We start from the raw sequence: 15,807 nt of genomic DNA, 5'->3' as shown, positions 1-15,807 counted from the left end.
AAAGGCTCCAGGAGGAAGCGGAGGGGCCCAAGTGAATAAAGAAAGTAGCCCAACCAGCTTGAGGCCGGCCTCATCCTCTCCTCTTGCATAGTTCAGCTGCAAAACCCTAGGGTTTAACCAGGGCCTAGGAATCCCGCCCCGGAGTTGCCGCTAGCTGGGAAACTCGGTTGCTGTGGCGACGAAAGCAGTTGACCGGAGGATTGAGAACAGGTTTGGGGGAGGGGAACCGAATTTGGTCAGGAACTGGGCGTGGCTTCGGTTACCATGGCATCGGGGACGCTCAGTCTGGGCCTGAGCCCAGTTTAGAGGCCAATGCTCCTCCCGTCCTTTGCATGGCACCCAAGAAGGAGAAAGGCGGGACGGCGGGCACCAGTTCTAAGATATGGGAACCGTCGCTTATCGCTGCACACTTCAATCAGGTGAGCCCAGAGCCCCGTAAGTCCTCTCTGTCCCCGGCAGTGCCAGAGCCCGGCCGGACTCCCCAGGCCACGCCGCCAGGCTCGTCCTGACTCCCAGACGCAACCAGTGCCCCCTCCTAAAACTCTTTGGTCCCTCTGTCCAGGGCCTGGTCATTCCACTCGCAAAACGACCCAGAGAGTGCTTGAGAGCGAGAGTTGAGGGGAAAAAGGGAGACGGGTGCGAGGCTAGGAGCGGGGGAGTCAGTGTGATTTCAAATGGTTGACAGATGCGTGGTGGGGAAGAGAGAAGGTATCCTTCTGTCACTCACGATCCTTTTCAGTGAAGTCATCCTGGAGTTGTCTGTGTGAACCGTTCCCTTCCTCCTGACTCTCCTGGAGGATAGAAATCTCTTCGAAATCACTTGTAGCCTGGCCCAGAGAAAGGTTTCAGTAAATGCTGGCTGAAAACAGGGAGTGCCTAAGATAACAAGGTATTTAATACAAGTGAGCCTTCTTCGGGAAAGGATGACTTTCTTGTGTAATTTCTTGATGCCACATCGATACCAAATCGAAGATTTGACGTATTTTGAAGGTACCATAGTAGGAGGTCTGAGTGGTGAGGGGCTGGCAGCTAGACTCATGCATAGGATGCCACAGAGGCACCGGGCAATCTGTAATGCACCTGCCACAGTGACTTCAAATTGTACCGCATCCTAGGACTGACTAGCTCCTCACCCCACTCACACCTAGTGAGTTGGGCAGCCCAGTCACCCCTTCAACACACAGTTGTATCTAAGCCCACGATAACTTTTGGAAGGAGGAAGGTTGATTTGGGGAATTCCACTCTTCCATTCTAATGTACTTTAAAAACTGGAAAAAAATTTTGTATGTGTGCATACAGTGCACTAGAGAGTTAACGCTTAAAGGAAAAATACAGCTAAACACCAGTGGTGAGAACACCCTCGTGAGAAATTGCTACCTACTTGTCCTTATTTCCCACTATAATTGTTTTTCTCTGTGAACAGTAATTCTGTCTGATATGGAATTCTACGTGATGAAGAACTGCATGAAGGTAGTTAAGATACTGCTGATGCTGACATGACATCATGTAATTTTTGATTATTTCTATAACTTTAGGAATGAAGGATGTCAGCTCAGTAATTCCCTGTCATATTCTCAAATTCTCAAAGATGTTTTCCAAACACTCTGTAAAAGCACCCTCTCTTTGCTTTTATAATTCAGTGCTAGCCAAAAGAATTTTTCCTCCATTCGCTTTGAGATCATGTAGGCCAGGTTTGGGCTTGGAGCGAATGTCTCTGCTTGAGTTATAAACTGCCGAACAGTGGAGTCTGACAGAGGTGCTGACACTGCATTAGCTTCAGTGTTGCAAATATGAAGCTATAATTTTCCTGGTTGAATGGAAAACCTAAAGGCACTATTTTTCCTTATGGCTCAAAAACCTGAAATAATATTCAGCTTTCTTGCTCCTGCTCAAACAATATAATTTCAATAAATCTTATATATTAATAGAAAGAATTTGAACTCCAAGTAATATGTAGTTTCAACTACCAAGAGCAAACTTCTTCAGTTTGTTGGAATACATGGTTTTTTATTGCAGGGGGAGGACAACTGCCCTCCACCTCCTCCCATATTTTTTTCTCATTTTGGTTTCATGTCAGATCCAAGAGGAAAATTTCCAGATTAACTCAGCAGTCCAATGCCCAGAGACATGCCCTAACCACCAGTGTAACAGACTGAATTTGGGGTAAAGTGACTGTAGATGTGTGAATTCCTTATTCATAGGGCTTAGCAAAGTGCTCTGCACATAGTGGGTGCTCAAAAAAGGTTATTGCTTCAGTTCTCAGAGTTTCTTTCCACACAGTTGCTACTCATATGCAGATTTGTGCTTCAGTGTGTGGATGAGTGTGTGTGTGCTACTGTGTATGTGGGTGAAAGAGAGGGAGGTCTACCTGCCAATCTTTCATTAGCCAGTGTTTAGAATGAACTGATTAAGAAATCCAAACCAATAGTAGTTTTGAACTCATGCTCATGCTGAGCTATACTAGACTTTAAAGAGAATAAACAAGTTCACAATTTAGTTTTAGTTAATTTACCTTTTCTCACTGTGTTGGTCTGTCCTCTCAGGCTAGAATAGTTGTCAATTTTTTAGTGCACTTGGTGTCATATCTAAGAAATCATTGCCAAACCCAAGTCATGAAGCTTTCCCCTCAAACCCAAGTTCTAAGCTTTCCCCTTAGAACTCTTTTCTTCTAAGAGTTTTTTAGTTTTATGTCTTACATTTAGATCTTTGATATGTTTTGAGTTAATTTTTGTAAATGGTGTGAGGTAAGGGTCCAACTTTATTTTTGCATGTGAATATCCAGTTTTCCCAGCACCAGTTGTTGTAAAGAACGTCCTTTCTTCATTGAATGGAGAAAGGATGAGGCAAGGAAGAGTAAAAATTCCACAAGTTTTCAGAGCATATTGAATGTACCTTTTTGGGGTTGGGCATTCGCTTGGTTGCTTTAGATCTTTGACTTGTTTCAAAGCTCCTATAGCTATTTTAGTCAGTCTGCAGTTATTTTTCTAATGTTTCCGTCGGGGGCAGAGGGCCTAGAGCTTCGTGGTCTGCCATCTTGCTGACGTCACCGTGGTCTAAGAGATTTTGTAATTCTTATTTTTCCATTTCTTCCAGGCCCGATATATGGCATGCGATGCTGGGAAGGGGGAGATTACTAGAAGCTTTGTACGTGACAATTTAAAACATTTTTAGAATTGTTCAAACAGTGTAGCTATTCCCTCGAGAAGCTTACGTATTGCCAAAGGCCTGTCTCTAAGTAATGTCACACGGCTTCAAAATGACTGAGCAGTATGTTTCAGTTGGGATTTTGTGTTATGGTAAGAACTTTTATGTCAACATGGGGACAAAAAGATCTTACAATGTTATCTATTTTAAGTGATAGCGTGATACCAGCATAGAGGATATTTTTGTTTGTTTGTTTGTTTGTTTTTATTAAAGAAACTAAGATAAGCAGCGTAGAGGATATTTAGAAGCCAGATACCAGATACAAAACTTTTTTTTCTTTGAGGTATGGACTTTTGTCCCCAGATGTCTTCTTCAGAATTGCAGGATTCTCCAAAAGTTTGTTTAGGTTGATTTAGATATAACACAGGTGGAGTTTGCTTTGGGATTTTGCTAATTTTAATTGTTAAATATTTTTATATTTTCAGATTATCTGAGGATGCTTATTTCTTTCCATTTGTTTTTCATTTAAAGTTTCATTTTATGTGTAGCAAACAGGCAGCCAGAACTTGTGAGACCAACTATTGGCATAACAATTATTAACATTTGTTTACTGTGACCACAGAAAACACACATGCACACACGCGCGCGCGCGTGCACACACACACACACACACACGCACGCACACACACACAAAGAAAAAAGAGAGAGAGAAAAACACAGAAAAAAAAGTTAATGGCAACCGCACACCCCTTGGCCCCACCAGCCTCACTATTCCAATTCACTAATTATATTTTGGAATGATGAGTTCAGGTCCCTAATCCCCAACTTAAGGGTCTGGACATTTCGTATTTAAAAAACTACGAAAAAAATCTACATATTTTAAAATATTGGGAAAAGCTACTATAATTTATTGAGGAACTTAGTGAGATGCATGAGGTCTTGCTTCCAATTTCTATTTTTTCATTCTCAATGTATGTTTCCTCTTTTTCAAATAAGTAATAATATTTGCATAAAAGACATAAACTGATGCCACACACGGTAGGGCTGTCCTTTACGATACTCCCTCGGAGGTAAAGCGCCCCAGAGTTCCTGGGCCAACCTGCCCGCTGTGTAAACCTGAGGATCCGGACGTTCCAAGGTCTGATCCAAAGACACGTGATAACTTAGCACACGAGGGACCAGATTGTAGATTTTCTCACTAGTCCTTCCTTTCTCCTTAACAGAACTATTAAGTTATGATCCGATAATTATAGCATTTTATATAAACCTTGTAATTTAAAAACAAAACTGTATAACCCTTCAGGAGGGGAGGGATTTATCTTGCTCACTGATATAGTGCAAGCACCTGACATATAGAGGCTCAAATGACATTGCCGGTCTTATCTCAAACCCGAAAACAGTGCTATGAAGGTAGGTATTGTGAGAGAAGAATAAGTTATTTAAAGAATGTGTGTTGAATAGTTATTTGATTAGAACTTAAATTCAAAATCAAAGTGTTGCCTAAAACCAGTAAATAAATATGGAAGTATGCTCATTTTACCTGAAACTAGACTTTCTCCTTGTGTCTTTCATCTTCTGACTCATAGTCATTTAGAAGAGAGCCAGGAGGTAGCATTTTCTTTTTACATTCAACTCTCTGAATTTTTTTTTTCTGAGATTATTTAAGTAAGGCAAATAGAAATATTGAGTGTCTTGATTAGGAAAAAATTATTTTCCTCTCTCCAAAAATAGTTCCAAAAAATGACTTACTCTGCTACCTGGAAGTATACTGCACTTTCTCTGGCCGTGCCTGCCAAACTTGGCTCCTCAAAGCCTTAGACCACCTCTCCCTCTCAACTTTCCACATTCTGTCAATGGCACTCTAATTTTCACAGAAACTAAAGCTCACCTATGAGTCATTAGTCTTGTTACTCAGTCTGCCTCTAAGTCCTCTTGATTTTTCCTTTAAAGTTTTCTCACTTTGATCTCTTCTCCGTTCCCATGCCTTCATTCCAGCCCTGGCCTGCATCAAATGTTACAAGAGCCCATTACTTCTACTCACTATAGAATTATCTATTCTTGTGTATCAAACCTATGGCCAACTTCTCTTTCCTAGACACTGCTCACACCGTGGCCATTCCCAGCTCAGAAACTATCAGTGACCATCTGTAATCTCAAAATTTAATCTCCTGGCTCCTTCATCCCCCTTTCACATGGTCCCACCTAACCATTAAATTGAACTGCTGCAGGCAGTCTCCTCACTGTAGTATAGACACATGAAGGAGGCAGTGAGCTGCTACAGAAAGTCCAGTTCTGGGGCCGGGTGGACTTAGATACTGAATCTGATGTTGAAATGTATAATGAGTGACCCAGAGCTACTTTCTTACCTTCTCTGAGCCTTATTCTCCCTTTGTTAGCTAGAGGTAATGATACCCACCTTATAGGCTTGCTGCAAAGATTAGATGATATTTATTTCATTTCATAAACATTTCTATAGCACCTGGCATCTAATAATCCGTTAGTGAATGAGCTCCTCCCCTGCATCCTGCTCTTTCACTCATGTTAGTCTCCTTGCTTGATGAACTTCCCCTGTCCCTCTCCTTGTTCTACCCACGTTTTGAGGCCCTCATACATTCAACTCTCTGAATTGTGGAATGCCTGGAATTACTTGCTATCATTTCATGTTTTGTAGGGCACAAGTATAATGTGAGCTACTTCACAGCAAAATCACATCTTATACTCCTTATACGTACGCCATAATCACTAGTGTTGTTCTAGGCACATGGTACCACACTGAAACCATATGCAAAACTAATCCACTGATTTACCTTGACATATGAAGAAATCTGTACTGAGGAAACCAGGGCAGTTACTAGACTGAGGAGATGTTTTCTAAGAAAATAGGAAGGGGCAGAAAACATTTATGTAAAAAAGCACATTGCAGCAGATACAGAGGTTGATCATGACAGTGCCCTGAAAAGAACTACACAGATACCATTTCATTTCTCAGAGACAGTTCGTCTGCCAGCCGGGAGGCATTCATGTGAAAGTCCTTTACAACAGTTAGCGGTCTCTCCTTACTATACTTCAGTTAATAAATAATATTTTTCTGTTATTAAATGTAGCTCCAAGATAATAGCTGAGTTGTGCACAATGAAAAACAGCAATAGAGTTACCCTGGTGCTCGTGAACAAAACTTACAATTCTTATACAGGTTTGGAAATTGGATGAGGGTTCAAGGTGGGTACTGCTGAAATGATAATATGCCAAATCTCTTAAATAAACAAAATTCTAAGGTATGTAGATACTAGAATGATAAACTGAGCCTAAGTAGGTTGTCACGGGGAAAATGTTCAATTGAATTGAAGTGCTTAAACCATTACAAATGTAGTTTATCAAAAAGGGAAACACATTTTATTGGATACTACTTGAGCAATTTTTGAGGCAGTGAAGGATTTTTCAGCTTTTTTGATCTTAAACAGTAAGCTATTTCTCATATTAATGTGTATTTAAGACTTACTGGAAATACTTATAACATAAGCTGAAGACTGATGTCTGGCAGCAAGCGTATTTCTGAAATTGGGTTGGTTTTTATTACTATATTTTCTGAAATATGCTTTCATTGATATTTACAAAACAAATTGCCAGTTCACACAAAGGTTGTTTTAATAAAAGCCAATGAAAACAAGTGAGTTGCTAGGAAGAATGTTAAGAGGGAAATGGACTTTTCATAACCTCACATTATAATTTCTCTTTTTTGACAAAAATGTATTATTTGAATGAGTTTGGAACCACAGAGAATTAGCATGTCAAAATATCTACCTAAATGTAATATGTGATCATTTTTATTGCAAATGAAAAATATTAAATATAAGTAAAATGTAAGTGTTGCCAATATAAGTTTGGCAACATCTGAGGAAAATGTTAGTTAGGAAACGGTGAACGTTGACCGCGTTTCAGCTGTAGCTATAGGCACCATCATCGGCTCTCAGTGACCTAAGGACAAAATCCAAGATGTTCTGCCTGGCTTTCACAGCCCTGCCTACTTTGGCCTTTTTCTGCCCATCCATCTTTATTTATCTCCCTCTACTGCAATTGAATGGACTCTGTGGTACCCCAGGCACATACTGACTATCCCCACGCAGTTCCCTGGCCTGAAGATCTCACTGCCTCCATCCAACTTCTTCTCATTAAAATGCTTCCCTATGTCTGCCAGATAGGAGCTCAAGTCACACCGTTCTGTCCCTCCTGACTTTTTTCCTTCCTAAACTACTGCAGTGATTGATATCTTTAATGCCATCTACTACATCTCTGCAAATTCCTGGAGAGTAGCAAAAGGTTATTTTTAATTCTCTTGCTCGTGGCCACAGCACCGAATAGTGATAAGTACACAGTGGTCTGATGAACTAAATTCGTTGAGTGTGTTTTACCATCTCAGCCTCCTGGCCTGTTTTCTCTTCTTGAGCTCCAGAATTAGTCCCTGACCATTGGTCCTCAGAACTTAAGTTGAAGAAAATCTCAAAGCCTTAGTTTTTGTATCCATGAAACAGGGACAGTGGTCATACCGCCCTTGCAGATATTAAAAAGATTGTTGAGAGGATTTGAAGGCATCTAACATACAGTATCTCGGACTAAGCACAGCCAAACCAAACCTTGATTTCCCCCTTCAAACCTGCTATTCACCAGGTCTTCACCTTCTCATTGGATGGTGTCACCATTCACCCAGAGAGTCACTAGGACCAGAAACCTTCATTGTTTTTATCTTTTTTCTGCACCCCATAGTCAATTTGTAGTAAATCTTGTTGGTTCTACCTTTGAAATGTATCTAAAATCTCTGCTCTTGGCACCCCCTTACCCACCCACCACTACACCTTAATCCAAGCCACTGTCATCTCTTGCCTACGCTACGAGTAGTGGCTCACGAGCTTCAGAACTTAGTCTTTCCCTCTCATTCCTGCTGCCCTAGAGTCTTGTCACCACACGGCAGCCACAGTGGTTCTTTTCATGCAGAAGATGGAGTAAAATCCAAATGCTCCATCGGCCTTTTGGCCTTTAGGTTTTGTAAGACCCCGTGTGGGGGAGGGATTGGAGTGGGGGAGGGGCTCTGCCACCACTCTGACTTCCTCTGTATCTCCAGTGACTCACCCTTTCACCTGATCCTTTGTAACCACACTGGCCTTTTTGTTGCTCTTCAAACCCATCAGGAAGCACGCTGCCAACTCAGAGCCTGAGCTCTCGCTGTGTCCTCTGCCCAGAACGACGCTTCCCATGACAGTCACTCCCTCCCCTCTTGTAGGATTCTGTTCAAACCTCTCCTCCCTCAGCCACCGACTGAAACTACACCGTAGCCTACTATCCACCTACCTGATTTGCTGGCCTTCTGCTTCACATTTAGCCCATCCCTGTCTGCTCCCCTGCACGCGAGTGTGAGCTCCAGGGAGGCAGGGATGTGTCTTGTGCACCGATATATCACCAGAAGCTGACATGTGGAGGGGCTCGAATAACTGCCAAATGGAGGAATAGTAGGCACTCGAGAGGGAGGAGCTCTAAGTAATTAGTATGCTAATTTGTAGTGTTACTATGATTACTGGAGTGGTATGAAAATTAAACAAAGTATATGAAAGAACGTGGGATACTATTTAGCTTGATATAAATATAATAGTAATGATTATTATTATTACTCTTTTATGTATTTCCATATGGATGTTACACATGTTCTTCAAACTCGGCATGTTCAAAACTGGTAGTATCCTATCCACTGACGTTAGAAATCATCCTGGAATCTTCTCTTCTAATTTCAAATTGGTCAGCAATTCCTATTATCCTACCTATTTTAGTTCCTTTTGTACTTCTCATAATTTCTAACATCAACAGCTGTCTAACCTTCCTTCTTTCTGCCTCATCCAGTGGTGAGAAGTAGTGGGGAGGCTGGGGTTCAGTGAGGATAGCTATATGTGCTTGAAATAGGATAGAGGGGAAAGAGGAGGAAGGGATTGAAAACTGGAGAGAAAGATAGGAGAACTGAAGGAAGAAAGTGGTTAAAGAGGTCAAAGAAAAGTGGGTCATTTACTCCAGCACAAAAGAAGAAGGATTGGAATCCTGTCCTCAGCCCAAGAAAAGGAGCAAGCTCGAGAGACGGGCGAAGGGTGTAGTGAGATGAAAATGTGAAAAGGGGAGGAAATTAAAGCAAGAAGGCCTTGCTCTTCTGAGGCGGGAGGGAGGCCGCTGCGTAGATGGAAAGCCACAAGCAGGAGACCGAGACGAAGGACTCCTTCCACCATTATCCAAGTGGCATCTCCCCAGGGGCTTCGCCTAAGACACAGGGAGAGATGCAGTCTAGAAAAATGCCTGTCACTTTCCATTACGACCATTGGTACATCTATTTCCCCTACTAGACTTGGGGCTTTCGAGAGCAGAGACTTTTTTCCAGTACTTTTTTACATGCAGAAGAGCACAAAGAGTAGCACATTTGTGCCATCATGACAAATTGACAAGTGCTGATTTTCTGTCTTTTTAAAAAATTATACACTGTAAAAAAAATGGAGAACAGTTTGTCCATGAGCCCCTACCGCCTGTCCCACTCGTTTCTCTCCCCAAAGCAAACACTGTCATGGATTTTAGGCTTTATAGCTATGAAATGCTTGTACCTACAGTCTGTTTTCACCTTTGTGTGTTTCCTTCCCCAGCTGATGATGTTTAAGGGTAGTGATTACACCTTATGCCTATGCATCCTATTTCTAATGCCCATTTTAATGGTTGGCATATAGTAACTCCTCGGTAAATATCGGTTGAATGAACGAATGACTCTCTGCTGTATTATTTTGTTAAAGTCCCGGTTCTGAGTACTTGAGTGTTTTTCCAAGACCATGTGGTTGGAATCAGGACCAATAATCGGGTTTTCTATACTAAATCCAGTGCTCTTTTCATTGGACCATTGAAAGGGCTATTGTAAGGACTATGTTAGGAAATCAATAGGAGAAGAATAATTATAATGAATTACTGCCCTGGTGTAACCAATAAATAGACTCCATGGACCAGTGTAATTGGAGAAAATTAATAACCATAACCATCCAGGGCTTAAAATTTATCATAATCATTAACTTGGAATATTTTGTCACATGGTCCTTAAACGAGGTTCATATTATAGAGGAGATATGTGAGTTATGAGGGTGCGTAGGATTGTAGGGGTGAAGGAATGAGCAGGAAGTGGTTTCATTCCAATGGAACTGCTCTTGCTAAGATTACTGGCAACCTTCTAATTGCTTCTGATGACGTGCACAGTTCCTTCCCTAGCTGCAGTGACACCTTCCCTCCTTCCCCACCTCACCTTCCTTCTGCCTCCCAAGAAAACTGTCCCTAAAACAGTGACAGTTGAAAGGAAATCTGAAGAAATTTACAAACATGCTAGGGAGAAAATCTCAGGACCTGCCTCAGACACCCACCTCCAACTCTACTGTGCCCTCCCACTAGCACTGATGGATTTTGATCAATTTTTTTTTACCCTTTACTTGTCGATTTGAGGGTCTTATCCCAACTTTCTCACTCAGAGACAGGTGTCCACAACCTCTTGCTTTCCTGTAACTATTCCCGGAAAAGTCAAGGTCGCTGCATAGAACCAGCTCTGGAGAGCCTCATATCCTAACTCCCTTGATGGGCCAGTCAGAGCAACTGATGCTAAGTAGCCAGCACAGGAAAAGGCCTTTTAAGGAACTTATTTTGAAGTATAAGCATTGTTGGCTTACTGTCAAACTTCCTTAGTCATTTTTGTGTATCCTTTATTGTTCGTTACATCATAGACATTTAATCATAGTAATTTAATAAGTGCTGTTGAGTCAAAGTGCTCCTCTTTTGTTGAGCTGAGGGAGGAGGACACAGATTCCCCCCACGCCACTTGCTCTAGGTGCACCCTCACGGCTTGTGAGGCCCCCCAGGGAGGGTCCCACTGACACGATGCAATCCCGGGGATCTCGAGGTCCTGACAGTGCCCCACGGCTGTCCTGCGATGCCTGTTCTTTTCTGCAACCTAATTTGGAGACCATAGTTTTAGACCTAAAAATGAGAACAGGTTTTCAGACAAAGAATTTTTGTTCTACTTCCTGGTATTAGAGACTTATGGAGGATATAATTTGGTTACCAAAATATTGGCATTTCTTGGACATTTTATTGAATTTTGGGGAGTCAGAAGTATTCTTGGGTATTCTGCACTCAGTCCAGATGGATGTAGGAATTAAACTTGATCAGTGTCCTTGTAGTGAACAAATGATAAGTGAGGACACTTGCGTTAACTGCAATAAAATGAGTTGTCCATGAGACATAATTAGTGAAGTAGCAGCTATGGGGACGGATGGCTCATTAGAAAGAATATTAGTTGGTTATTTTGTTTCCTCTGGGTAGGCCTATTGCCAAGGCTCTACACATTCACAGACTGCACCACAATGCTTCCTGGATAAATGACATTTAAATTAGAGAAAGAAAGGTAGGGAAAAAAAAGAAAAGAAAAGAAAAGGGCTACAATCGGGTAACTGAGGAGATAATATTGAATCTTGAAAATCTATCTTAATTTTAATGGGGAAGTCAGTAACCCAACATGGAAGGGACTCACGGCGGGCACAGGAAGGTCTTAGTCTGAGGAAGGAGCTGATGAAAGCTTGTAGCCTTTAACATCTGATGATGAAAAGAGCTCTCCTTTCTTTTGGGTGAGTCCCTGATTCTAATTTTACTTTTGTGGAGCAATTAGCAGGACTCCTCTTAGCTTTGCTTGGTCTCTTTGGTTAGAAGAATGCTTCTGATATGTAATATTTGTTTGAAAACCCAAAGAAGCTTGTTTCCTTTTGAGGTTTGCCTTACTTTTTATGTTCTGAAGTTCATTTTGGACCTCAGATTTTGCTCCAAGCAGTAAAACTGGTTGGATTGTGCTAACATAATGGAGCCATAATTTAACCAACTCTTGGGGGTGGGGAGATAGTTAAGGTGTGTAGCGGTTTCTGTGGTTTCTCTGTGGAGTAGAATTCCCTGCAAAGCTTTTCCATGTGGTGTTTTAATAGCTGTCTTAAAACTCTCTGATGCATGGAGCAAAACCGAATTAGGCTCATGTGCTAGATTGGTGGGATGGGCCAAGGACTCCGAAAAACGAAAGAAAAATAATCAAACAGCCTAAGCACAGAGTCTAACTGCCCAAGGAAGATCCTCGGGACATATACAAATTTAAAATTACAGAAGTAATCTCTTTTAACTCACTTTGCAGAACTTTCTAAGGGAAACTGGAATATTTCCTTTGCATATATTAATATTTTACCTTTGCATGGAGCTTCCAATTTACGAAATGACTCTAGATTTATTTGTTCATTAGAGCCTTGCAATAGCCTTTGAAAAGTTTTACTATTAGATCCATTTTTATAAATGAGAAAACTGAGTCACAAAGATAGATTCAAGGTCATTTGGCTAAGAAATTACAGAGACAGAATTTGATATTACTACAGAGCACTGCATCTTTACACCAGAAGTCAGTAACTTTAATTAGTGATTACATTTAGTATTTATGAAGACTAGGAAAACCAGGCAGATAGTGTGTGCATGTATAGTAAAGATGCTTCTGGACGACTGAATCCTCATCGGTGAATATAAGACATTGAAGTGTTGTCTAAGCATCAAAGGACCACACTCTTTCTTTAATCCAAGTGCTCGGTGATTCTGAGACATGGTTCCTTCCAGAGCACCGAGTGCGGCTGATAAAACGCCACATACTTAGACGGCACTCCCATGCTGAGCCTGTGTAAAAACTCTCTTTAGTGTGTGGTTTTGGCTGCTAAGTTCAAGAAACATTTATTGACTGCTGCTCTGTGCCAGGCACACGGTTAAGGTAGGAAGTCGTCTAGGTGGTATGATTCTAGAGGAGCCTTTCCCACTGGCCCAGGGCACTGTCTAAAATACCCCGTTAGCTGGGCATCCCTTTTGGGTTAGTCCAGGAGTCACTGGGATTCCTTTTCAAAAATGCAGATAGCTTGGAGAAAAAAAATACTTTTAAAAGTTTTTATGTTTTACTTCGCTAAAGCCTTTGGGGCATGTTTATTTATCCACTTACCACAATCAACTATTAAGGCCCTGAGCTGAGTAGGAGGTGATGTGTGTAAACTTTTTTCTACCCAGGAGAAGGAGATGGTGGATTCTGGAAAGTCCTGTCCGAGGTTCGGGGGAGGCCAGAATATAGCAGCAGGCCAGGGAGCCCACCTTATCTGGAGAGAGGGGTGCACTAAGGCTCCCTATCAAAAATAAACATCAATCATTTTGCTTTCGTTTTTAAGAACTAGCCCTGACATATGTATTTTAGGTCTGTATCTATAAAATTAACCAGATTCGTATTTGCAATCCAAATACCAAACATCTGATCCACGCTCTTTTATTTTTAAGCCAAGTAAGCAGGTCCCCATCTCTAATGAACATTAACCTGGTGCCCAGTCCTCTGCGTGGCTGCCTCGGAGTCCATCTCCTTAGTCAGCCTCTGCACTTCTTACTTGGCTCTGACTAATGCCTTCTTCACAGATGGTGAGCGGTTAATGTTGCTGACAGACCTACACCAGGTGCAAAATAACTTAAAGATCCTTCCTGCCACCCTCACATTTTCTCCCAAAGCTCTGAAAATTATATACCTGTAGAATTTTTAACTTCCCATGTTCATGATTTTTGCCTCTCTTTCAAGAACTTGAAATATTTTAGAAATATATCAGTTAACAAGTTTATTGTTATCAAAGAGAATATTACTTTACAAATTGACTGTCATTTGAATTAATATTTGCTTTTTCATGATGCAACTGTGTATATTCTATTTGATTTTTTTTCTTGGTTCACCCATAAGCTCTCAACATCATATATGGAATAACCATGTTTGTTCTAATGACTAATAAGAGCAAAGGCCCCCGCAAAACAATATGATTATTGCTGGGTGCTGTGCTCAGAAAGGCTCCCTATCAAAGGATTTTTCTGCAGGACTTTTTTTTAATCTTCAGACAATCCCAAGATGTAGGTACTGTCGTTATCCTCACTCACACATGAGGTACAGAGTAGGTAAGCAACTTGCCACGCAGCTGGTCAGCGAGATTCAAATCCAGGCCATCTGTCTGCTGAGCCAAGACTCTTAACCACTATGCCTTAATGGCCTGCGCTTCTCCAAAGGACCACCGAAGTATGAGGGAGTCCTGTCACCTGTAGGAAGGAGTGACTGGGGACCTCCTAAGACAATGGCTCCAGTGCTTAGATCCTAAGTGGGGAGGTAGACCCCTGGGATGGTCAGGAGGAAAAGAAAGTCTTGGAATAGGTTGGCCCTGTGCCTCCCACAGTGGCCTCTCTCTTCTTGCCTTGTCACCTGCTTTTCATAGAGCCCATTTTGAAGGATGGTGCCTAAGGCTGGGTCACACCTGAAATAGCATCAGCAGACCCTTATCAGTGCACATAGCTCACTGCTACGCAACTGTATATTGGGGGCGGGGGTGCAGTAGATGGAGAGAATCTGCTTTGCTCTCAGTATTTTTTCAAGGCAGCCTTGGCCTTTTCAATAAAAATCATCTCTAAGTCAGTCTTAGGCACAGAGGCCTTCCTAGGATGGGGCCCTAATGCACTGGTAAATTATTAATAACCTGCTCTCCGGGAGGGAAGCTCTGCTTTGTAGCATTTGCCATCACCATAGTCTAAATACTTCCACGGTAGCAAATTTCAGGTTCTCAGCGTAACCTCACCAAGCAGAGGCAGGGATTGCTGTGAGCAGTGGGTCCGGCACACTCCTGGACAGGGGTCAGAGGTGTAGGGTGGGCGGACGGCAGCTTTGCTGCAGGAGGTGGCCTTGGGTTTAGACTGTGGACCTCTCCTGGATCCTGGCCCAATCGCTGGTTCCATGCTTGGCTCCACTCTGTCCCCTGCTCTCCCCACCCGACCCTGATATTCTCCCACCATGAAATCAAGCTTCTAAGAATTTCAAAGTCACCTTGAAAGAGAATCATAGAATTTGCAGCATAGAGGGAGTAGGTGGACGGGAGGTGGGAGCCGGCCGTCAAGGTCCATCTTGATGAAAAATGGGAGAAAGTGGGAGGAAGGAAAGAGCTGGAAGGAAGGCTCTTCTAGTCAAGCATGTGAGTACATGAGCTTCGGCCTCTTGCTACGATCTGGAGGAGCCGCCCGCTCCTACGCCTAGCATCTGGCTGTTTGTCTGAGTCACTCCCGGGAAACTTGACTTAGCAGAGGAGTGGCTGCAGGGCCTAACTCCCCAAACTCTTGTTACTGACCCCCGATATGAACTGTGTTAGATCAGGTACAGTCCCCAAACTCTTACTGTTACTGACCCCCGATATGAACTGCGTTAGATCAGGTACAGTCCGTTTTCCTCCTAAACAACTTCAGGGCTGTGGACTGTGTACGCCTCCGTTTTCTGATACGCCACAATTCTAGCGCTCTGTGGTTCCCAGGGTCAAATCCCATACCCAAGCATATTCTCTGTTGCTTTAAAATATCCATCAACAGCATAGGGAATGCAGTTAGATTAATGTAATGGCTAGGTGGGGAGCCAGAGGAGAGAAAGCGCAATTAGGGAGATCGTTTTATAAGCTATATAAATGTCTAATCAAATGTACTATATACTTGAAACTAATAAATAAAATAAAATATCCATCAACAGATGTTTATGTATAGAGAATCCTG

The 15,807-nt window shown here is 42.2% G+C and overlaps 1 protein-coding gene across 1 annotated transcript in view; it reads left to right on the top strand.

The window, feature by feature from the left end:
- The first annotated feature begins 226 nt into the window (after positions 1 to 226).
- The window catches only part of SPAG17 (sperm associated antigen 17), a 148,784-nt gene continuing 133,203 nt past the window's right edge, over positions 227 to 15,807 (top strand). Inside the window, exon 1 of the mRNA XM_039841330.1 lies at positions 227 to 419. Within this exon, the coding sequence (XP_039697264.1) occupies positions 333 to 419 (87 nt within the window). The 5' untranslated portion in view covers positions 227 to 332. The remainder of the gene's footprint in view (positions 420 to 15,807) is intronic.

The sequence above is a fragment of the Pteropus medius genome, unplaced genomic scaffold (genome assembly GCF_902729225.1).
Source record: "Pteropus medius unplaced genomic scaffold, Ma_sr-lr_union100, whole genome shotgun sequence".
Classification (NCBI taxonomy): domain Eukaryota; kingdom Metazoa; phylum Chordata; class Mammalia; order Chiroptera; family Pteropodidae; genus Pteropus; species Pteropus medius.
The sequence above is the reverse complement of the archived record's forward strand: the minus strand, read 5'-3'. Positions and strand labels throughout refer to the sequence as shown.